We start from the raw sequence: 26,327 nt of genomic DNA, 5'->3' as shown, positions 1-26,327 counted from the left end.
CTATCAATAAGAGGCTCAAGACCCAGCACTAGCACCAGCCTGCCTTGCTTCACAGCTGGGCCTTGGGTCACTTCCTAGCCCAGGAGACATAACAGCTCTACTTAATACATAGAAACAAACACAGGGAAGCAGAAAAAATGCAGAGACAAAGAAACATGTCACAAATGAAAGAAATGGAAGCAAGCAAACTACTGGATACAGAGTTCAAAACAATGGTTATAAGGTTATACAAGGATCTTAATAAGAGCTTCAAGAGAATTAATGAGAGCTTCAAGGAACTTAGTGAGACTTTCAAGTATCATAGTAACAATGTCAAAGACATAAAAAAGGACCAGTCAGAAATTAAGCATACACTAACTGAAATAAAGAATAATTTACAGGGATTCAATAGTAAAGTAGAAGATTCTGAGAATCAAATCAATGATTTGGTATGTGAGGAAGCAAAAAACACCCAATCAGAAGAGCAAAAAGAAAAAAGGACCCCAAAATATGAAGATATTGTAAGGAGCCTCTAGGACAGCGGTTCTCAACCTGTGGGTCGCGACCCCTTGGGGGGTCGAACAACCCTTTCACAGGAGTCGCCTAAGACCATCGGAAAAAAATATATAATTACATATTATTTTTGTGATTAAACACTATGCTTTAATTATGTTCAATTTGTAACAATGAAAATACATCCTGCATATCAGATATTTACATTACGATTCATAACAGTAGCAAAATTACAGTATGAAGTAGCAACGAAAATAATTTTATGGTTGGGGGTCACCACAACATGAGGAACTGTATTAAAGGGTCACGGCATTAGGAAGGTTGAGAACCACTGCTCTAGGACAACTTCAAGCATACCAACATTCACATTATGGGGGTGCCAGGAGAGGAGAGAGAGCAAGATATTTAAAACCTATTTGAAGAAATAATGACAGAAAACTTCTCCTACCTGGTGAAATAGGCTTACCAGTCAAGAAAGCGCAGAGTCCCAAACAAGAGGAATGCAAAGAGGCCCACACCAAGACACATCATAATTAAAATGCCAAGGATTAAAGACAAAGAGAATTTTAAAAGCAGCAAGAGAAAAGCAGTTAGTTACCTACAAGGGAGCACCCATATGACTGTCAGCTGATTTCTCAACAGAAACTTTGCAGGCCAGAGGAAGTGGCAAGAAAATATTCAAAGTGATGAGTAGCAAGGACCTACAACCAAGATTACTCTACCCAGCAAAGCTCTCATTTAGAATTGGAGGTCAGATAAAGAGCTTCACAGAAAAGAAAATGCTAAAGGATCTCATCACCACTAAACCAGTGTTACAAGAAATGTTGAAGGGTATTCTTTAAGAAGGGGAAGAGGAAGAGGAAGAGGAAAAGGAAGAAGAGATAAAAATATGAAAAATAAAATGGCAATAAATACTTATCTATCAATTGAATATAAAAATCAAAATAAGCTAACAAGGAATCTAATGAACAAAATAAACTCATGAATAAAACAGAACCAGAGGCATGGAAACATGGAACAGACTGATGAATCTGAGGGAAGTGGGGAGGGGAGTGCAGGAAGAGATTAACCAAAGATCTTACCTAGGAACACAGACAATAGGGTAGTGAAGGCCTGGGGTGGGGCAGGAACTGGGTGAGGGGGGCAATGGGGGGAAAAAGAGGGAATATCTGTAATACTCTTAACAATAAAGATTTTTTTAAAACCACCCAAGTTTATATGAAAAGCTGAAAAAAAAAACATAATAGGATATGAATGGAACTCCATCCAACTGAGTTCTTATATCCTTTTATGTAAATATAAGTTGAATTCATAAAGATATGGAAAGTTTATGAAAAATTGCCAACATTGACCTAATTGCCTTGTAATGTGGGCATCCCAGTCCCACAGTATCTTAAACAGGTACTGCATGCTTATAAAATCATTGACATAGAACTCAACTCAGTGTTTAAGTAACAAGATCAGAATGTTTTCTGTTCTCTTCTCCACTATATCCTCAGCTCTGTTCCATTGTGTAGCAATTGCTCAATACCCATTTATTCAAAGAATGAAGTAGATATGTTTAAAATTAGGTTGTATTTTCACCCCTTATTATCTTACATTTTAATTGCCACTCTGTTGTGAATTTTGCCTATGACATGAAGGGGAAAAATGAAGTGAGTAATATTAAGGAAAATGAACAGTCAGCTTCCTCTGGATAGAAACCAAGAGTAACAAAGAGCATTTCTGGTCATGGCCTTGATAAGTCCAGGGCAACGAGCTGGTCTGATTCACAAATGGTTCTGATCACCTCAAAAACCACTGCCCCTACTAGAGGTAAGAAACCAGAATAAATGCTCATCAATCAGGCTCAGTCACAGTTGTCCAGGAAACATGAAAAAAAATATGATGCACCCAAATTCTCCAAGTACAAAGCACTCTCGTAGCATATTTCAAATGCTAGAGAATATAGCTCTCTCGTCTGGACCTCCTACTCACTTTTTTTTTTTACTTTAAAACTAGCATTTCTATTATCATTTATCAAAACACACTATTTTGGTTACTGTAAATAAAATATATTAAAATTAATTGTACCTCTTTAGTGTGACTTTTTTTAAATAAATCTTTATTGTTAAAAGTATTACATGTGCTCCTTTTTTCCCCCATTGCCCTCCTACTCACTTTTGCATCTCACCTCTGACCTCATTAAGTCTGTATTGGGTGCACCTTCTGTCCCACAGCCCCTGGCTCCCTCATTACCGTGTTCTTCATGATCTACCAAGATGTCTGTTTAATTAAACTCTGTGTGCCATCAGGACTGTTCATGTCCTTACTGCTGGTGCCAGCTCCACACAATAAAACAAAGGTAGGAGGGAGGGAGTGGAGAATAGAAAAATAGGACAAGAAGGAGCAAGAAAGAAGGACCGGGGGAAAACAAGTCAACCACAGAGTAAAGGGATGTTCCAAGTATGGCTTCCTTCAGAAAGAGCAGTTATAACTCTAATATCTTCACAGACTAGTAAAAGTCTTTTTATTAGTTAGAAACAGAAATCCCACAATGATGTTACTTACCAGCCCTGTACATACACTAGAAGCCAGAGGCAAAAGCCAGTTATAGCTTAAAGGATGTTTTTCAGCATCCCACAAAATGGTTAGAAAAAAAGCCCACATGAATGCTTTTAAAAATAAGTTTCTCCAAGCTGGGCCATGAACACTGTCACTAATGCTTGTCCTTCCCCAGTATAAGGAAGGTACAACCAGTTGTTCAGTTCTGAAGTTCCTCGTTGCACTCCTTCTAACTCTTTAGTTCCCAGTATCAACTGTTCGTGGCTAAGTCCACTAGTGACAATGGAAATAACCAAAACCATAAACATAGTTAGAAGGATCTTCATAAGGGTTTACAGTAGGAGTGGGGTTGGGGGTGGGGAGGAGCAAGGGCTGGTTATAAGCACAATGTGCCAAGTGCTATTAAGATGTCAGTGTACCTACATGTTTTTTAAGTTAAAAGCAAGTTTTTAAAAGTGTTTTCCAAGATATAAGCTGGAATACAGTGGGAGAATAATAAGAATTTTCTCTTTTACTATTAACCAAAATAGCAAAGAGGCTTCTCTTGGCTGTTTTCCTGGCCCCCCTGGTAGCCATTACAACAATTGCCTAGCTTTAGAGCTGGATGTCCATCAATCTGATGACTATACTGGTGGTGAAGCAAAGGGAAGACTACTACAAAGAATACTCATTTCATTTTCTTTCCAAATAAAATTTTAAAAGACACTATTTATTTCTTATTTCAGCATGTTCCTCCTGTGAAGAAAATGTTACATCAAAAATTCTGCCAGATAATGGTTAACTGAAGTTACTGTGGTCATCATTTCACAATATATATGTGAAACCATGATGCTGTGCACCTTACACTTATTCAGTGATGTATGTTAATTACATCTAAATAAAACTTGAAATATTATTCTAAAGACCTAAGAGCAGGCAGCCACCCAGGAACACTGCAAATAAAAGGCAAAGATCACATGCCAAGGTACTTTTGTAACCAACCTGTTGTGGCCAGGGTTCATTCTACAAATCTGTGTCCCAGAATTTGGGGCTATATACTAAAGGAGGTAGGCACAGTTTATCCTTATAATTCCTCCATGTTCAACTTTTAACAACAAAATATCGATTTTATAATGTGCAATGTTGGGAGGTCCAAGAAGGTGGCATCCAAGTAGGAGGACGCTGACCTTGTCCTCTCTGTGAGCAAACTCAAATATGCATATATGTAGGTAGCATTTCTCCTGCAAAGCAACTGAGTGCTGAATGAACAGCTCTGACAGCAAACAAGAGAAAGAGAACAAATAGAGAGGCTAGGAGCCATGGGAGTCCTCCACCATTGTGTATTGTCCCCCTCCACCTAGACAGGGTGGGCAGAGGTTCTATGCAGGTACTCTGGCCTGCTTGCAAGGTAGTTGCAGTGTGTTCCTGGACGCATTATCTGAACCCATTTTGACCCAAACAAAGGGAGCAGGCAGGATCAACTGGGCAGTACTACACACAACTGTCCTCCTCTCCCAGAGCTGCTCCGGTTCTTAACCTGTGGGTCGCGAACAATGAAAATACATCCTGCACATCAGATATTTACATTACGATTCATAACAGTAGCAAAATTACAGTTATGAAGTAGCAACGAAAATAATTTTATGGTTGGGGGTCACCACAACATGAGGAACTATATTAAAGGGTCGCGTCATTGGGAAGGTTGAGAACCACTGAGACAGACCAGATGCCTTAAACATCCGCTTAGCTCCTACCTATCTGCCTGTCAAAACCATCCAGCACATATAGTCTACACAGAGTCTACTTCTACATAGGCCAATTTCCCAAGACTGGAAGAGAGGGCTATTTTTTTCTAATTCATATAAAGAAACTATGAAAAAAATTCATAGAAAGTCAAACAAATTTTAAAAACAAAATTTTAAGATTAAAAGACAGAAGAGTATCTTTCAAATGAAGAAACAAGAAAAATCCTCAGGAAAAAAAAAGAGAGAAACCTAGGAAACAAAAATCATTTGCCTGATTAAAAATTCAACGAAATGGTCATAGGATGCTCACCAAACTCAAGAGTGGAATAGAGGAACTGAGGGAAAACTTCAACAAAGAGTTAGAAAGTTAAGAAAGAATCTAGCAGACCTGAAGAATATAATAACTGAAATGAAAAACACAAGAAAAGGAATCAACAGCAGATTATCTAACACAGAACAATGGATCAGAGACCTAGAAAACAGACTAGTGGAAATCAATTAATCAGAACAGCAGAAAGAAAAAAGAATTTTAAAAATGAGAATAGTTTAAGGGATCTCTGTAATAAATAACATCAAGTGCTCAAACATTCATATTATAGGGATCCCAGAAGGAGAAGAGAGAGAAAGGAGCAGAAATTCTAAGAAAACAATGGCTGAAAACTTTCCTAACCTGGGAAAGAAAAGAGGACAGACATCCAGATCCAGGAAGCACAGAGAATTCTAAGCAAAAGGAACCCAAAGAGACCCATACTAAGACAGATTGTAGTTAAAATGGTAAAAGTTAAAGATAAAGAAACGATGTTGAAGAAAGAGAAAAACAAGTTATGAAAAAAGAAAACCTGTATGATTATTAGCTGATAGCAGCAACTTTACAGGCTAGAAGGAGTGGTGAGCCATCTTTAAAGTGCTGAATGAAAGGACCCTACAACCTAGAATAATATACCCAGCAAGGCCGTCATTCAGAATTGAAGGAGAGATAAACATTTTCTGGGACAAGCAAAAACTAAAGGACTTAATCACCATTAAACCAGCTTTACAGTAAATGTTAAAGGGTCTTCTTTCAGTAGAAAAGGAAGGCCAGAACCAGAAAAATTTTAAAATATAAGAAACGTAAAATCCTCACAGGTAGAGCCAAACATTTAGTAAATATAGCAATTTGACATCTTAAAAGCAACTACAAAAGTTAAGAGAAAAAAGTATCAAACTCAACTCAAACTACAATATGTAGTTAGATACACAACACAAAAGGATCTAAAATATGACATCAATAACATAAAACATAGAAGAGAAAGTAAAAATGTAGCCCTTATAGAATACATTCTAATTTAAACACCTATCAGCTTAAAATAGATAAAGAATGATAAACATAAATCTCATGGCAACCACAAACCAAAAACCTACAAAAGACATACAAAGAACAAAGAGAAAGGAAACTAAACAAAATACTAAAGAAAAACAGCAAACCACAAGGGAAGACATCAAGAAGAGAAGAGAACTATAGAAACAACTTAAAAACAATTAATAAAATGGCAATAAGTACATATTTATCAATAATTCCTCTAAATGTAAATGGATGAAATGCTTCAATCAAAAGACATATTAACAAATTATATATTCGATAAGGAGTTAATATCCAAAACTTCTAAAGAACTCACAACTAAACACAAAAAAACAAACAATACAATTTTAAAAATGGGCAGAGAACCTGAGCAGATATTTCTCCAAAGAGGACATACAGATGGCCAATAAATATATAAAAGATGCTCAGTATTACTAGTCATCTGGAAAATGCAAATTAAAACTATAATGAGACATTACATTTGTCAAATTGACTAAATTGATAATTCAACAAACAGTGTTGGCAAGAATGTGGAGAAAAGGAAACCCTTGTATATTGTGAGTGGAAATGCAAATTGCTACAGTCAGTATGGAAAACAGTATGGAGTTTCCTCAAAAAATTAAAAATAGAACTACCTTATGACCCAGCAACCCCACCTCTAGGTGTTTATCCAAAGAAACCCAAAACACTAATTCAAAAAAAAATATATGCACCCCTATCTTCATTGCAGTATTATTTACAATAGCCAAGATACAGAAGCAACTCAAGTGTCCATCGATAAAGAAAATGTGGTCCATATGCACAATGGAATATGACACAGTTATAAAAAAGAATGAAATCTTGTCATTTAGGACAAAATGGATGGACCTGAAGAGTATTATGCTAAGTGAAATGTTAGAGAAAGACAAATACCATATGATCTCATTTATATGTGGAATCTAAAAAAAAAAAGTACCCTAAATAAATAAATAAACCAAAACAAAAACAGACTCATAAATACACCTGATAGTTGCCAAAGGGGTGGGGGTGGGGGGATGGGAATAAAAATAAATTAAAGTAAATTAACCTAGGCAATGTATGTCCTAAACTGTCTAGGAGTGTTTTGAGGCTCAAGGAATATACTTTTTAAAACTTCATGGTAATGCCAGGATAAAATGCTTGAACATCACAGTTTGCTCTCAGAAACTACCAAAACTCAAAATTATTGAAGTGGCAAAAAAAGAGTTTTAAATAAATTGTGCAATGTCTATGCACACACGTGGGTATTACATAACGTGTATAACACACATATACACACACATGACCTCCAGAGGGGCTTGTTAGCCAACACATCTTCTGAGTCCATCTGTATTTCCCCACCCCACCACTGCATTGCTCTTTGGTGCAAGTGACCAAAAACTGGATCTACGTAAATTTGGCACATTTCAAGGTCAAATGATTCAGCAAACAGAATTTGACCTCAAACAATGTGACTTTGTCCATTCACCCACCCACACAAATGTCCACACACACACCATTTTCCTTGCTACAACTCCATAAATGTCTATCCCAGAAGGTTACCTGCTTCTCCATCTAATGCTTACAGAAAGAAAAGGCATCTAGATGTGTTTGTTCCTCCCCTTCCATCTCCCACCCCCTACTCACTCAACATATATGTAACAGCTGTAAGAGCAAGAAGAGCATGTTTTAAAATTCCATTGGTTCAAGTAGGCACATAATTTGAAGCAGCTCCAAAATGGACATCAAGTTAAAAAAATACATTTTCAAAAGTCTATAATTATGTATTTACACAATTACAGATTATCAAGGAAATCATGCAAGGTGTAGTGTTCATGAGAAGAAACAGAATGAAAACACCATAAACTGAATCCATTCATTTATCTACACAACGGAATCTAGTGGAGATAGGTTCCCCAACCTGGCACGTCCTTCGACACTGCCTGGGATATTCACAAGATAGATGGGAGGGTGGTTCAATCATGTTAAATATTAACCAAGGTGCACATATTGGCACCAATTACATAGCGGTTGGGCTGTCTAAACATCTGTTGGTGAAAACTGGGACCACCCATTCCACAGTAGCTAAGGGCTGCCAAATGAAGGGCTCTAAGTCTCTTAGGCAAAGAACCAGATGCAAACCTCTGCGCTCACTCTGCTGCCCAATAGAACAATGCCCACCAGAACCCTGAGCAATCTACTCTCCCAGAACACTTATTTACATAAATTGCATAAGTCAATATTTATTTATTTACAGACCATTACAGTTTATTGTATCCATTGCCAAAAGCAAAAAAACATTTTTCTCTTTTTTTAAAAAATAGGTACCAAAACAAAATAACTCCAAATGTAGACATTAAAGTAGCATTTTTCTAGGAATGCATGGAGCTTTTAGTCTTTTTCACAAATTGTTTTCTTTATTTTGGGCTAATTGCACCTCATGCTACTTTACTTTTGGTTATCACCTAAAATCAATTTTTTCAGTGCTAAATATTGTACCTATGACATCCTACAAACTTGATTCATCCCTGTGGTCAGATGTTTAATGTTTCTCAGTCAAAAATATTAAATGCCTTTTGGAAGAACTAAAGCCTGAATATGTGCACATTTTAACAGCAGCAAAGAGTTAAGTAATAAATAAGACTACTACATCTAGGGGTTAAATACAGTTTCTCTTTAGAAAGTTTAAAAAAAGGGGGGGGGACTAAATGAAGAGAACATTCTGACCTTTATCGTAAATTAACTATCTTACATCGCTCCAGTCCCCCACCCCCAAAATATTTCTTAATTCCAAAGGTTAGACTTAATTTTTCCTTAATGCCTATCAGCAGGAGGACTCTTCTGTGTGCTCCAGCTTGGACCTTAGAAGGGCCACATATGTTCACGGCTATAAGTCATGGGCTTCTACTTCAAAACAGCTTTAACTCACCAGTGACATACCTTTATTTTTCATAGAGAATATGCATCACAGCAAAACAAAGTTGGAGTATTAAATTTTAAAATTAGCTACATAAATTCCAACACATTTTTTAACTGTCACTTTTAATTTCCCAACATAACTGACTAAAAACTATTCTCTATGGTATGAGAATTTGTTATAAACTCCTTTTTCTTAAATATTGCTTTAAGAATTTGGCTCTTTTCTCCTTAGATATAGTAAGGAATAGTCTCCCTTGCCCAAGGGCAAGTTCCAAAATTATTGCTACTAAATAAATATGTATTCTTAGGCTTTTCAGCATAAAATGTTATAAAAGCCTTGTAAAAGATATTCTATATAGTAACCTCCTCTTTAAAAAACTGAGCGCTTGTGAAGACCTTTTTAAAAGCAAAACAGTCAACAAATATAATACTTCTCCCTCATTGTCAATTATTAGTGAAGAGTTATGTTTCATTTGCAAGTTTTACTTGAAGGTTCTATTACCACGTATTATGACAGTTCACACCAAAATCAATTTTCCATTAAAAATGTTACAATGACCTCTATGGTACTTGTATAATTTCATATTTGATAACCAAATGTACAAATAAAAAGTTTACAAGAATGATCCTACTAATCTGGTTCAGGTGTCCCTTTAAAGAATAATCTGTGCTATGTAAGCTTTTTTTTTTTTTTCCTTTTTGAGAACTCTAAATCAGTACAATGTTTGATGTTCATCCTGTTGTTCTAGAGACCAACTAAAATAAAAGCATGGCTACTGCTTAGCTTTGGTACATTCTGCAATAGATTTAGACGAGTCGGATATATACTGACCCTCATATTTTCCAACTGTGACATTACAAGGATGGCGTCAGTCACTTATGAGAGAGTAAATAGTACAGACACAGAATAAAAGTTTGAGACCCAGTTTATCTTTAATCCTCTGGGATAAGCTATGAAACAAGCATTCTGAAGAGTGAATACTCAGTGTCATGAATGATGTGCATAAGTTTACAATAATACGGGCACAAAAGAGATTGTCGCCTTCAGTACATTAAGGGTCATCAGAATTTCTCATATCCATGCAAAGTTATATTCATTTGCATGAATTCACCACAGGTTCATAGCAGACTTTCCCATTTAATGCTTACAGAGCCTAAGCTTCCAAAATGCCTATCTGGCCTGTACATATTTCATTAAAAATAAACTCTATATAATAAATAAATATATAAAATAAATAAAATGTTGCCTTTGGAATTTCTATAAATAAATTTAACTTTTTTTTTCTTTTTTTTTTTTTTTACTAAGAGATCTTTGCTTTAAATTCACTGGGATGGCACCAGTGAGAATTAACTGAAAAGGTCTCTTAAGTAAGACTGCACCCTCCATGCCTTTGCAAATGCAGTGTACCCTTGAGCAGGCCACCAGCCAAGATCTCATGAGTCAAAGTGTGGCAGCTGTGCTGATACCAGCTGAAGGACAACTGATTGGACATGTGAAAGTGTGTCTATTCCCCAGCATGCATCAGGCCACCATCTTCTACTTTGCTCCTGTCTTTGATTTCCTGCTTCTCATCCACTCACACTCACTCATACACACACTAACATACACACACCCTTGTCTCTTCTCACAATAAATCAAGTGGGCACAGGCAGGCCTCCCAGAGGACAGGCCTGTAAGTGCAACACAAAGTCAGCACGTCCCCATCCAAGCCTCCATCCTATGTTATACATGCGACAAAGTTTGGCAACAGTGGAGCAGATGTGATGACACAGCTAATCAATAAGAACCCACTGCACAGAACCTTTATAGTGGTTACTTTTTTAAGGGCTCAAGTGAAGAAATGGTCTTTGTCAACTTTGGCTGAGAATATCCTTATATAGTTCAGGTACTTTGTCAGGGTCCACTGGTCTTGGTAAAAAATGTGTGAATTTCTGGTGCCGTTTAGTCCTCGTTCCTTCTCTTGGGGTCCCATCTTTATTTAATGCAACATAGTATCGCCTTCCAGTGTCCACATGTTTATAGAGATTCGAAGAGTACGTATTATACCAGTTTTCTTCAAACTGTTCTCTGAATACACACTCTTGGGTTAGTTTTTCCTGTTTAAAAAGAAAAGGAAGCAAATGAGTATTTTTGCTAAATTAGCTACTTTCTGTATTTAAAACAATTTTCATTTGCTACACACTATTAAGTCTGGCAAGAAAATGGTGATTTTAACCCACTAACCCATTTTAACACATTTTGCCAAAACTGCTTTACTATATAAATTTAACACATTCTCATTTCTTATTCAGAATGATTAAAGCGCAAAAGATTCAAAGTATTTTCTCATTAGACTTTTATGTTTACCAATTATTAGAATGAGTCAAACAGGCAAAGGACAACTAACAAGATAAGTTGTTCTCATTTTTACTACAGCAATTAGGGTGATGACCATCCCAGCAGAAGCCAAAGGTTCAGGTAACTGCTTCATCTTTTCTATATTTTTCATAAAGTACTTGCTACATAGGCCAACATGAGCAACATCATCAATGATGTCAGTCGTTGTCTAACCTTTGAACAGTGGTGTTTGCTTCTCCCTCCATAAATGTGGTTTTCAAACCTCAGTGTACACAAGAATCACCTCAGATGCTTTTTAAAAATGCAGATTTCCAACCCCAATCCTTTAAAATTCTGATCCAGAAAGTCTGGAAATACGCATTTGTAACAGGCCCTTGGGGGAATTCTGATGCAGACACTCCTCGATCTACATTTTAAGATATAATGCTGTTGGTCATGACTAAAGTAAAAACAAATATTCTAGCCCTCCTATTTCCCTGAGCTTCGATGGAAGAAGAACCTTTCCCCCCAACTTAAAAAGCCACATTCTCAGGCATGCAGCTACCAAGAGAAAAGCTGTACTACTTCCCACATATATCAAGCAAAAAGGTCCCACCACCCCAAAAATCTGCAGCTGCCTGTTGTGGACTGGAGTCGTGACCAGAAACAACATGCACATTAAATCCCAGAACTGTGAACAATGTTCCAAGCACAACCTCAAACTGCTCACCTGACACCTGGAGAAAGGAGGCAACAGACTGAATGGCCTCTCTGCTCTTCTCACTCAACTGAAACTTTTCAAATCAATCCCTTCCTAGATGGTACTTTTTAAAAATAAACACAAAAATGTCTTTTTAAAATCTCCTCCTTGCTCTTGCCCACCTGGCACCTTACATAAATAAGAAAACAAATAAATATATGTGCACACACACACAGTTAAAACAGCATAACAGATCAGGACATTTGACGTGTTTCCAATTCTGTCATTCAGACCCAGAAGACAGACAGCAAACTATACATCACCAAAATACAGATGTCCTTTTCACATGCACACACCTGACAACACAACTTAGGACACTGAGTTCATAAGATATCAGCTGGGCAGAATCCATTCTCTCTGACTGCTGTGGAGTAAATCAGGAGAGTGAAGGAGGGGAGAAAGGGAGGGAGTCTCACAAAATCAGTAGTCTAACAAAGGCCACCTTCTTGCCTTCTCTTCTTTAATTAATTGAAGGCTTAAAACCCACTCAAAAGCACACAAGGGCCTGCATTTCCTGACAGGTGCTCTTCCAGGTGACAAGGAAGCATTGAGTAGGTCTGTAACTAAATGTTAACTTACTGGACAAGTTTTTGCTAAGTGAATGGAAACAGGGGAAAACAGAAATTAAAAACAATGCATCTGGCAAGGACAGAAGGGATGGGAAAACTGAACTGCTGATGCTGGTGTATGGGGGACAAATGAGTGGCAGGGAGTGAGAAGTGATCCATATTCCCCTCTGCAAAACCATGCCCATTTGGGGTGCCAGCAGGAAAGGGCCCTGTGCCTCCTCTACATGTAAACTACAGGCACATTCTTCTGAGAGGCACCCACCTGCACCCTCTGCACTGGGTAGATGAGGCTAAATCTCTATTAAAACTGGCAAAATAAAAATTGTGTATTAAAGACACTAACAGTTATTTCAATCTTTCCTTCCAACTGTATAATAAATATTGTCCTCACAGACAAGATTATTCATGGCTAAAATGTCTGGTTTGGGTTTGCTGTGATTAAATTAAATTTTCTAAACAAAATTTGTTCACTTTTTCTTAACTTCATAAAATGGACCAAACTATGGAATTATATAATGAGCCTTTAGTTCTACAAAGGATGTGAAAAGCTAACTGAAATTAAGCTTTCCTCTTCTCAGCAGGAAATCACATAACTTGACAGACTCTTCCTCCTCTTTCTGAAACATGAGTTGTACACTAGCTTGTACACACATCACACCTAGTTGTCTTGGGTGAAGAACACACACAAGTAACCTCAGTGGGAGACAGCTGGCATGCACAATGGCTCTAGAGTCTGAGGCCCATGTGAACCCTGGCTTTGCCCCTTACTGGCCGTGGGCATTTATAACTACTTATTAACCTCCCAAATTTCAGGAGCCCCACCCTTAAAGCAGGTGAGGAATAAGAATCTCAAGAGACGACTGTCACAAATATGCACACAGAGAGCATTGCCTGGCACACAGGAAACCCTGCACAGACAGTGCTTAAGTTAACACCATAGTCTCTCAGATCTGGAACAGGCCTTAGAAGACAGCTGGTGCAACTTTTCCTGTCAAATATGCGTAAAGTGATCTGCCCCCATCTATGCAGCAGGATCTTGTAACAGTAATGAAGCCGCTAGAAGTCTTCAGGGTCCCTACTGGAAATGCAGGCCCTTCTGTTTTCCACTTGTCACTAAGCAGTGTGATGCCTCCAGACCCCCAAGTCAATCTGTCTTGGAAGCTTTCTGATGCTGCTCCCCAAGGGCCAGGCACTGGAGACTGTGCAGGAGACAGGCTGGGGTAAAGCCACTCTTACCTAAGACTCAGACATGCTTCCTTCCTTCTCTACCTCAAAAATGTAACTTTTTAAAAACACCATTTTAAAGGAGGAATGGGAACAGATGAAAAAACCAGATTATGAACAAAATTCTACAGATAGATATATCACAGTCTAACAATGAAACATATTTATTTTCCATATTTAAGAAAAGATTCTTATTTTACACTAGTGGCCCGGTGCACGAAATTCATGTATGGGAGGGGGGGTCCTCAGCCCGGTTTGTACCCTCTCCAATCTGGGACCCCTCAGGGGATGTCCGACTGCCGGTTTAGGCCCCATCCCGCAGTCAGATATCCCTCTCGCAATCCGGGACCTCGGGCTCTTAACCGTTCACCTGCCTGCCTGCCTGATCACTCCCAACTGCCCCCCCTTCCAGCCTGATCAACCCCAACTGCCCCCCCCGCCAGCCTGATTGTCCCACCTTCCAGCCTAATTGCCCCCACCTGCCCTCCCCCCCCGCCAGCCTGCTCGCCCCCAACTGCCCCCCCGCCGGCCTGCTCACCCCCAACTGCCCCCCCCCGTAGCTGCTCACCCCAACTGCCTCCTGCAGCCTGATCGCCCTAACCGCTCTGCCTTTCCCACACATGGCTTTGTCCAGAAGGATGTCCGGAAGGTCTCCTGGTCTAATTAGCATATTACTCTTTTATTAGTATAGATGTTTTGGGTTTTGGTGTTTTGGTTGTTGTTGTTTTGTTTTAGTTTAAAAAAAAAACTTTAAAAAGTTGAATAAGCTAACAAATTGAATGTGCCTTTTCACTGCTCAGTGAACACTAGTATTTCCCCTTGCAGGCTATTTTAGCATCATTTATACACATATAATATAACTATCTAGCAACCCAGGTAATATTTCATTTAAAGCAGTATAATCTAAGGCCAGCATTTGTTGTGATGGTTAAGAGTTCAGTTGTCTCATACATGGGAGGGCTGTAACTTCCCTTAACAACTTAAATGTGGTTGTGCAGACATTACATTGCAAAACCACTGGGACCTTTCAGCTCTTGCAATTATTATAGTTGGTATAATGCCACTCAGATAAGCTTATTTTTAATGATAATTTAAAATTAAAGACACTTTAACTTTTCTGTACCATGTATGTGCTTTTAAATAATTTCTTCCTCTTATTGGGGACTATGTTAATATGTGATTTTTTTTACACAGACCTATAAAAGTAACAAGATTTACAGAATTAATCTCTTTATCCTCACATTTCAGTACTTAGCAATAAAATATTTGAAGTGAATATATTTATGTTATGGATTTGTACTCCAAAATGACTTTTCTAAGTTAAAAATAAGCAAATGAATGCAAATTGGGACAGCGACAAATTTATTAACCTGCATTCTTATAAATATATGCAAAGGAGAAAAAAGTTTCTGCCTTCAAATAAACTACACACTTTAGAATTATAGAAGTCAGATGTTTGAAAGCCACCACATGTTCCCAATATAGACAATTTATATAGTATTCCACTATCAAGTGATCAATTCTTATTTTATTGTACTTCCATGTTTTAATTATTTAACTATAGCTGTTTATGGCATAACTATCTTTGAAATGTTGGATTGTATCACTAGGCTTGGGTGAAGAATGTGGATTTAATTCAAAATTCTTCTAAAACCCATACTTTGGCCCTAGCCAGTTTTGCTCAGTGGGTAGAGCATCAGCCTGCAGACTGAAGGGTACTGGGTTCGATCCCAGTCTGATATCTTGGTTGCAGGCTCCTCCCTGGCCCGGACCCTGGTCAAGGCATGTGCAGGAGGCAACCAATTAATGTGTTTCTCTCACATCAATGTTTCTCTCTGTCTATCCTCTCTCATCCACTCTCCCTAAAATCAATGGAAAAAATATCCTCAGGTGAGGATTAAATAAATAAATAAAAACCCAGCTTTTGGAACAAAATCCAGTGAATGTTAGCAACCTGGAAACCTCTTTTCATTTTATATCACCAAACTCTAAGCAGTGGGGGAAAACCAAAATTAAAATTTCAAAACTTTTACCAATCTTATTAAAAACGAAGTATGAGATAATAATGTGAAAATTATAGTACACCTCAGATAATGTTTAGAGACATAATAAGACATAAACTCATACACACAATCATTTAAAATATTAGACAATTGAAAATGTAGAATCAATATGGGCTTTACTATGTCCAATTCATATCTATAGCCATTTTTTTAGAAATCAGAATTTTTCAAAATTCAAAACTCATTTGTTTTCTTTTAAAATGAATAACTTTATCATGCTGCTATTTTAAAATGTGGTTTCCATGTTTACATAAACATGTAAATAAATATAGATGGTGTAGCTTTAAATACACTATCAAAATGGTCACTTTTATCCAACTGAAGGTCACTTTTATCAATTACTTGCATGAATCTGAGGTGGGTGATGTACAGAAACTGACAGACTGTAGAGTTCCCAAATAATTTGTAAATTAATTATTTGATGCAATAACTAGCTCCCATATCTGCTGTTTATTAGTCATGGTATTTAAATGTCCCGGAACCACAATTTCCCGTTATCTGTGTAGTCTTCCTCACTAATAATCTGGCAGTAATGTCCTAATGGGAGTTGTTGCAGGGATTAAGGTGGTTAAATATAATGACCATTAATAAGAAGCCAAGTCTGTTAACTCTTGGAGAGAATTGGCAGGCAGCACTATTTCTTGTTTTATTAGAAGTTCCGATTCAGATCTGACCTCTTTGTGCCTTCAGTATGGCTCACCTTAAGCTCCTCTTTTCAAAATCACTTTAAAATATCCCTTATTCTAGATGGGCCTTCTTTCAGATCTATGATCCTGACCATCAGGATTGCCACTAGAATTGTGGGAACAACTGAATCAGTTTTGTCTGGTCAATGTAAACAACAAGAAGCAAGTAGGTAAAAATTTTTTTCATTTTTGCCTCATCAAAATATACAGAAAGATAAGAATTCCTATTGTCGCCAAGGCCGGTTTGGCTCAGTGGCTAGAGCGTCAGCCTGCGGACTGAAAGGTCCCAGGTTCGATTCCGGTCAAGGGCATGTACCTGGGTTGCGGGCACATCCCCAGTGGGGAGTGTGCAGGAGGCAGCTGATCGATGTTTCTCTCTCATCGATGTTTCTAGCTCTCTGTCTCTCTCCCTTCCTCTCTGTAAAAAATCAATAAAATATATTTAAAAAAAAAAAAAGAATTCCTATTGTCTCCATTCCTCCCCTACAAAACCAAACAAAACAAAATAACAACAATTTAAAAAATAATAAATTTTTAAAAGCCAGAAAAATACCTTCCTTCCAGAAGCTGCTGACTCAGGTATATGGGAATTTAAGGTTGGGCACAGTTTGAATCCAAGGGCACCTGCAGATATCTCTGATGCTATACATACACCACCTTTGTGGCACCATTAATGACGCCAAGGACAGACGTGCCACATTGCCACAAGACAAGCTAGACAACATAGGGGCCTTCCTAAGAAGCTACCTATAGACATGGACATTTATTTAGCAAATCATATTAGGTCATAAACTTTCTATACATTTTCAGAGATACTGTCCCATGTGAAAAGAAAACCCAGCTGAGAGTATAACAGAACTCAAATCTGAGAAGACCAATATTCACTTTAAGAAGTGTTTTTGGAAAAACTATGTCTTTTGAGATTCCAAAATGGTGGTGGAATGAGTGGAAGCTACACGGTCACTCTCCCAGGACCAAACTAGAAATACAACTAAAATACAGAAAAGCCATCCTGAATAATCAACTGAAGAGCAGCTGGAGAGAACCCTGATAACCAAGGACAGAAAGTGGAGACCGCATAGAGATTGGTAAGAAGTGCAGAGGCTCAAAAGGGCTGGTCGGGCCCTACAGAGAGCAGCTGAGGGAATATCTAAGCTATGGGAGGTGTTCCCACTGAGAACTCTGGGGACTAAACCCCAAGTGGGACTCCCCAGCCCAGAACTGAGAAAGGTGCTCAGAAAATATCTGGCTGTGAAAAGCAGCAGGGTTGCTGTCTACCAGGGAGAGACAGCTGGAAATGTAGGCACCTTCTTAAAGGGCCAAAACACAAAATTTTGTGTACAGCCACCCACCTTGGGCTCCAGCAGAGTGAGGGCAGAGTGGACTGGAACTGTGTGAACAGAAGCCAGGTTTGGGGGATCAAGGGTTGGAGCTTAGAGGACAGCCACCACAGATTCCTGTGCTGAGTCATTCCTTTACAATGCAGAGGACATCTTCCTCAGGTGAACCTTTGCTTGCTATACTGGCACATTTTTGCCTGGGGAAGGCAGTTGCCCCACCCTGCTGGAAGATGTCTCACCCCACCCTGTGGTCGATAGCCTGAGGCTAATCAAAACTGAGTGTCAATGGTACTGGAGATGGGTCTCTGGAGACTTTGAGTCTTTGCCTGATCTAATCCAGGGTGCGGGGCTAGGAAAGGGAGACCCTGGAGCACATCTTCATCCTTTACAAAGGCACTCAGCCCAAGCAGAGGGAGCAAAAAGCTGTGGGTTGCTGATAGCTCCAAACAGGGTACTCAGGGCCACTCATAAATAGTGTCTGACACTGTCCTGCACTAGAGATTGGGAGTCATAGCAGATCGACCTAATAGACACAAACCCAAACGGGCAGCCAAATGTTTAGAAGTGACAAAAAACCAAGCCCCAAATGAAAGAATGAGAGAATTCTCCAGAAGAAGAGCTAAATGAAGAGGAGATAAGAATTTATCAGACGTAGAGTTCAGAATAATGACGTCAAAGAAGTTCAACAGCATGTGAAAAGATATAATAAATATGAAAAATGATCTGGCAATAATAAAGAACACAGTGGAAGGAATACACAGCAGCTTAGGGCAGTAGTTCTCAACCTGCGGGTCGCAACCCGAACGACCCTTTCACAGGGGTCGCCTAAGACCATCGGAAAACACATATATAATTACATATTGTTTTTGTGGTTAATCACTATGCTTTAATTATGTTCAATTTGTAACAATGAAAATACATCCTGCATATCAGATATTTACATTATGATTCATAACAGTAGCAAAATTACAGTTATGAAGTAGTAATGAAAATAATTTTATGGTTGGGGGTCACCACAACATGAGTAACTGTATTAAAGAGTCTCGGCATTAGGAAGGTTGAGAACCACTGGCTTAGGGGAAGCTGAGAATCGGATCAGTAAATTAGAAGATAGGGCAGAAAATATCATACAATCAGAAAGCCAAAAAGAAAAAACAATTAAAAAACAGCAGGATAGCTTAAGGGAGCTATGGGACAACATGAAATGTAACAATATTCTCATAATAGAGGTGTCAGAGGTGAAGAAAGTGACCAAGAAGTAGAGAATGTGTTTGAAAAAATAATGGCAAAAAAATTCCCTAACCTGGTGAAGGAAAAAGTCACACAAGTTCAGGAAGAACAGAGAGTCCCAAGCAAAAAGAACCCACACAGGCCCACACCCAGACTCATAATTAAAATGCCAAAAATTAAAGACAAAGAGATAATCTTAAAGGCAGCAGAAGAAAAGCAATTTGTTACCTACAAAGGAACTCCCATAAGGCTGTCAGCTGATTTATCATCAGAAACTCTACAGGCCAAAAAGGAATGGCATGAACTATTCAAGATAATGAAAAGCAAGGACCTGAAACCAAGATTACAATATCCAGCAAGGCTACCATACAAAATAGATGGTAAAATAGTTTACCAGAAAAAAAAAAAACTAAAGAAGTTTATCACCATCAAACCAGCACTGCAAGAAATGCTAAAGGGACTGCTGTAATGAGAAGAAACATAGGCATAAAGAATTAAAAATGACAATAAATAAGTACCTATCAATGACAACCTTAAATGTAAAAGGATTAAATGCTCCAATCAAAAGACACAGGGTAGCTAAATGGATACAAAAACATGACCCAACTATATGCTGTCTAAAAGAGACCCACTTCAGAATAAAATACTCATACAGGATGAAAGTGAAGGGATAGAAAAAAATGTTCCATGTAAATGGAAATGAAAAAAAACGCTGGTGCATCAATACTCGTATCTGACAAAATAGACTTCAAACTGAAGGCCATCACAAGAGACAACAAAGGTCACTACATAATTCTAAAGGGACCAATACAAAATAATGATATAACCCTGGTAAGTATATATGCACCCAATATGGGAGCACCGAAATATATTTTTAAAAATACTTCTGGAGGACTTTAAGGGAGAGATCGACAACAATACAGTCATAGTAGGGGACTTTAACACCCCCGCTGACTTCACTGGATAGATCTTCAAGACAAAAAATTACCAAGGAAACAGTGATTCTAAATGACACACTGGATCAGATGGATTTAATAGACATTTATAGAACATTTCACCCCAAAGCTGTAGAATATACATTCTTCTCACATGCACCTGGGTCATTCTCAAAGATAGACCACATGTTAGGACACAAAACAAGTCTCTACAAGTTCAAGAAGATTGAAATCATATCAAGTATTTTCGGAAATCACAATAGAATGAAATTAGAAATCAACTACAATAAAAACACTCAAAACATTCAAACAAATGGAGGCTAAATAGCATGTTATTAAACAACTAGAGGCCTGGTGCATGAAAATTCATGCAATTGGGGGGATCCCTCAGCCTGGCCTATGCCTTCTTGCTGTCCAGGAGCCCTCAGGGGATGTCCGACTAACGGGGAGCCAGCCTAAGCCACAGTCTGGCCTCCCTCTGCGGGAGACGACCAGGCAGGCCGATCAGGGGATGGTACGGGCCGGCAAGTGGCCAGCTCCGTCCCCCCTCCCCCTCCTGCTGCCGGTGGCCTCCCTCTGCGGGAGGCAACCGGGCAGGCCTATCAGGGGAGTGTCAGCCAGGCCTGCCCCACCCTCTCCCCCCGAATCGCCCCTCTGCCGGGGAGGGTCACCGCCACCCTCCGATCGCCATCCCCTCCCTCTGCCCGCTGGCACATGCCTTGGCTGGCCTGGTGCTGCCTGCTTGCCAATCACGCCCCACACCAACCGGTCGTTCCACCATTCAGTCGATTTGCATATTACACTTTTATTATATAGGATAAATGGGTTATCAAAGAGATCAAGAAAGAAATAAAAAACTTCCTGGAAACAAATTAAAATGAACAGACAACAACCTAAAATCTATGGGATAGCAAAAGCAGTCCTGAGAGGAAAGTTCATAGTACTACAGGTCTAACTGGAAAAAAAAATTGTTAATAAACTATTTAACCCAACAACTTAAACAATTACAAGAGAACAACAAGAAAAGCCCAAAGTATAAGGGAAGACATAATAAAGATTAGAGAAGAAATAAATGACATAGAGGCTAAAAAAAAAATACAAGAAAAAATCAATGAAACCAAGAGCTGGTTCTTTGAAAAGATAAACAGCCATAGCCGGTTTCGCTCAGTGGATAGAGTGCCGGCCTGTGGACTGAAAGATCCCGGGTTCGATTCCGGTCAAGGGCATGTACCTTGGTTGCGGGCACATCTCCAGTAGGGAGTGTGCAGGCGGCAGCTGATCGATGTTTCTCTCTCATCGATGTTTCTAACTCTCTATCTCTCTCCCTTCCTCTCTGTAAAAAATCAAAAAATATTTTTAAAAAAGAGATTAAAAAAATTGATTAATCGTTATCCTGACTCATCAAGAAACAAAGAGAGAGGACCCAAATTAAAAAAATCAGAAACGAAAGTGGTGAAGTAACAACTGACACCACAGAAATACAAAGGATTGTAAGAAAAAACTATGAACTACTATATGCCAACAAACTAGACAAACGGGGCAAAATGGACAAACTCCTAAAAAGAATACAATCTTCCAAAACTCAATCAGGAAGAATAAGAAAACCTGAGTAGGCCAGTAACAACTGATGAAATAGAAGCAGTAATAAAAAAAATTCTCAGCAAAAAAAAGCCCAGATCTAGACAGCTTCACAAGGGAGTTTTACCAAACATTCAAAGAAGAACACCTGTAGTCCTCAAACTATTCTAAAAAATCCAAGAGGAAGGAACACTTCCAAGCTTTTTTTGAAGCCAGCATTATCCTAATTCCAAAACCAGATAAAGACACTACAAAGAAAGAGAATTACAGGCCAATATCCCTCATGAATATAGTTGCTAAAATCCTCAACAAAATATTAACAAATTAGCTCTAGCCGGTTTGGCTCAGTGCATAGAGCGTCAGCCTGCAGACTGAAGGGTCCCAGGTTCAATTCCAGTCAAGGGCACATGCCTGGGTTGCGGGCTTCATCCCCGGTGGGGGGCATGCAGGAGGTAGCCAATTGATGATTCTCTCTCATCATTGATGTTTCTATCTCTCTCCCCCTCTCCCTTCCTCTCTAAAATCAATAAAAATATTAAAAAATATATTAACAAATCGGATCCAGCAATATATTAAAAAGATCATACACCATGACCAAGTGGAATTTATTCCAGGGATATAAGGCTGGTACAATATTTGCAAATCAATAAACATTATACATCACATAAACAAATTAAAACACAAAAAATCACATGATCATATCAATAGGCACAGAAAAAGCATTCGATAAAATTCAACACCCATTTTTGATTAAAAAAAAAACACAACTCTCAGCAAAGTGGGAATAGAGGGATCCTATCCTAACATAATAAAGAACATATATGAGAAACTTACGGCCAACATCATAACCAATGGGCAAAAACTAAAATCATTTCCCCTAAAAACAGGAACAAGACCAGAATTGTCTGCTTTCACCACTTTTATTCAACACACTACTGAAAGCCCTAGCCACAGCGATCAGACAAGAAGAAAAAGTAAAATGCATCCAAATTGGAAAGGAGAAAGTAAAACTCTCATTACACAGAAAACCATAAAGACTCCACCAAAAAACTACTAGATTTAATAAATAAAATTTGGCAATGCAGCAGAATACAAAATTAACACCCAGATATCGATGGCATTTTTATACACCAAAGCAAACTCTCAGAAAGAGAAACTAAACAAACAATCCCATTTACCACTGCAATAAAAAATTTAAGATGCTTAGGAATAAACATAACCTAGGAAGTAAAAGAGTTTTACTTGGTAACCTACAAGTCTTTGATCAAAGAGACAAAGGAAGATATAATCAAGTGGAAGAATATACCGTGTTATGGATTGGTAGAATTAACATCATTAAAATGTCCATACTACTCAAGGCAATCTACAGATTCAATGCAATCCCTATTAAAGTACCAACAGTATATTTCACAGATCTAGAACAAATATTCCAAAAATATATATGGAACCAAAAAGACCCCAAATAGCCACAGCAATCTTGAGAAAGAAGAACAAAGTTGGAGGGATCACAATACTACAAAGCCACTGTAATCAAAACAGCCTGGTAATGGCAAAAGAACAGGCATATAGATCAATGGAACAGAACAGAGACCACAGCAATCAACCCAAGCCATTACGCTCAGTTAATATTTGACAAAGGAGGCAAGAACATATAATGGAGTCAATACAGTCTCTTCAATAAATGGTGTTGGGAAAATTAGACAGACACATGCAAAAAAAATGAAACTAGACCACCAACTTACACCAACATACACAAGAATAACTAAAAATGGATAAATATCTTAAATATAAGACGTGAAACCATAAAAATCTTAGAAGAAACCATAGGCAGCAAAATCTCAGACATCTTTCGTAGCAATATGTTTGTGGATACATCTCCTAGGGCAAAGGAAACTAAGGAGAAAATAAACAAATGGGACTACATCAAAATAAAAAGATTCTGCCCAGCAAAAGAAACCATCAACAAAACGAAAAGGAAACCCACTATATGAGAGAACATATCTGACCATGATACATCTGATAAAGGGTTAATATCCAAAATATATAAGGAATTCAAATATATAAGGAATTCATACAACTTAGCAAAAGAAAAGAAAACAATACAATTTAAAAATGGGGAAAGGACCGCCCTAGCTGGTTTGGTTCAGCGGACTGAAGGGTCCCGGGTTTGATTCCGGTCAAGGGCACGTACCTCGGTTGCAGGCTGGATTCACCACCCTGGACAGGGTGCATGTGGGAGGCAACCAACCAGGTGTCTCTCTCACATAGATGTTTCTCTCTGTCTCTCCCTCTCCCTTCCACTCTCTCCAAAAATCAATGGAAAAGTATCCTCGGTGAGGATTAACAAAAAACAAAAACCAAAAGCCAAAAAACTAAAAATAGGCAAAGGACCTAAATAAACACTTCTCCAAAGAGGACATACAGATGGCCAAGAGACATATGAAAAATGCTTAAAGTCACTGATCATCAGAGAGATGCAGATTAAAACGACAATGAGGTATCACCTCACACCTGTCAGAATCAACAAATGACAAGACTGGCAAGGATGCGGAGAAAAGGGAACCCCAGTACACTACTGCTGGGAATGCAGACTGATGCAGCCACTATGGGAAACAGTATGGAGTTTCCTCATAAAATTAAATATGCAACTGCCATTTGACCCAGTGATCCCACTTTTAGGAGTATATCCTAAGAAACTGGAAATACCAATCAGAAAGAATGTATTCCCCTCCCCCCACCCCCACGTTCATAGCAGTGCAATTTACAACAGCTAAGATTTGGAAACAACCCAAGTGACCATGAGTAGATTCATGGGTAAAAAAAGCTGTGATATATTTACACAATGGAATACTATGCAGCAGTAAAAAAGAAGGAGCTCTTACAATTTAAGACAGCATGAAAGGACCTGGAGAGTATTATGCGAAGAAAAATAAGCTAGCCAGAGAAAGACAAATATCACATGATCTCACTCGTATGCGGAATCTAATGAACAAAATAAATTTATGAACAACATAGAGTCAGAGACATAGAAGCATGGAAGAGACTTTGAAATCTCAGAAGGAAGGTGGGGGAGGGTGGATGGGTGGGAAGAGATTCATCCAAAGAACTTGAATGCATGTATGCATAACCCACAAACATAGACAATAGGGTGGTGAAGGCCTGTGGTGAGGGGTGGAGGCATGTTAAAAGAGGTCAAAGGGAGAAAAAAGGGGACATTTGTGATATTTTCAACATTAAACATTTTTTTTTAAAAAAAAGAACTGTTTCTGTCGATGTGCAGACAATGTACATTTAATTCTTCAATAAAGAACACTACAGGAAAAATTCACAAAATTTACTTTAGGATCTTACAGCAACAAATTAAAGAGAAATTATATGTAACATTTCTTTTTTCCTTTATTGCTAACAGTATTGCACATGTCCCACATTCCCCCCTCCCTTGCCTTCATGTCCCTTCACCCAATTACTGCTCCAGCCCAGGCCTTCCACACACTATTGTCTGTGTCCATGGGTTATAAATACATGCATATATGTTCCCTGGTCAATCATTTCCTGTCCCGGCCCCACCATCAACCACCCTCCCCTCTGAGATCTGTCATTTTGTCCCATGCATCCATGCCTCTGGACCTATTTTGATCATCAGTTTATTTTATTCATTGGCTTCCATATGTTAGTGAGATCATGTGATATTTACCCTTTTCTGTCTTATTTTGCTTTGCATAATACTCTCCAAGTCAATCCATGCTGTGGCAAAGGGTAAAAGCTCCTTTTTTACTGCTACATAGTATTCCATTGTGTAAATGTACCATAGCCTTTATATCCACTCATCTACTGATGGGTATTTAGGCTGTTTCCAAAGCTTAGCTATTGTACAAAATGCTGCTATGAACATAAGGGTGCATATATTCTTCCTAATTGGTGTTTCAGGATTCTTAGGATATACTCACAGAAATGGGATCATTGGGTCAAATGACAATTCCATTTTTAATTTTTTGAGGAAACCCCATAATGTTTTCCAGTGCACCAATGTGCACTCCCACCAACACTGTAGTAAGGTTCCCCTTTCTCCACGTTCTCACCAGCATGTCTTGTTTGTTCATTTGATGATGGTAGCCATTCTGTCAGGTGTGCAGTGATAGTTCACTGTAGTTTTAATTTGCATCTCTCTGATAATTAGTGACTTTGAGCATTTTTTCATGTCTCTTGGCCATTTGTATGTCCTCTTTGGAGACATGTCTATTCTGGTCCTTTGCACATTTTTTTAATTTTATTGTCTTCCTGGTGTTGAGCTGTATGAGTACTTTATATATTTTGAAAATTAACCCCTTGTCAGATGTATCATTGGCAAATATGTTCTCCCATACAGTTAGTTCCCTTTTCGTCTTGTTGGTGGTTTTTATTGCTGGGAAACTTTTTAGTTTAATGTAGACCCATTTTTAAAATGTTCCCTTTGTTTCCTTTGCCCTAGGACAGTGATGGCGAACCTTTTGAGCTCAGTGTGTCAGCATTTTGAAAAACCCTAACTTAACTCTGGTGCCGTGTCACATATAGAATTTTTTGATATTTGCAACCATAGTAAAACAAAGATTTATATTTTTTATATTTATTTT

General features: G+C 38.4%; 1 protein-coding gene across 1 annotated transcript in view; it reads right to left on the bottom strand.

Annotated features, from left to right (window-relative positions):
- Positions 1 to 9,491: 9,491 nt before the first annotated feature.
- The window catches only part of FGF9 (fibroblast growth factor 9), a 62,362-nt gene continuing 45,526 nt past the window's right edge, over positions 9,492 to 26,327 (bottom strand). Inside the window, exon 3 of the mRNA XM_006085518.3 lies at positions 9,492 to 11,112. Coding sequence (XP_006085580.1) covers positions 10,867 to 11,112 — 246 coding nt within the window. The 3' untranslated portion in view covers positions 9,492 to 10,866. The remainder of the gene's footprint in view (positions 11,113 to 26,327) is intronic.

The sequence above is a fragment of the Myotis lucifugus genome, unplaced genomic scaffold (assembly GCF_000147115.1).
Source record: "Myotis lucifugus unplaced genomic scaffold, Myoluc2.0 scaffold_19, whole genome shotgun sequence".
Classification (NCBI taxonomy): Eukaryota; Metazoa; Chordata; class Mammalia; order Chiroptera; family Vespertilionidae; genus Myotis; species Myotis lucifugus.
Note: the sequence above shows the minus strand (reverse complement) of the source record. Positions and strands in the feature narration are given on the sequence as shown.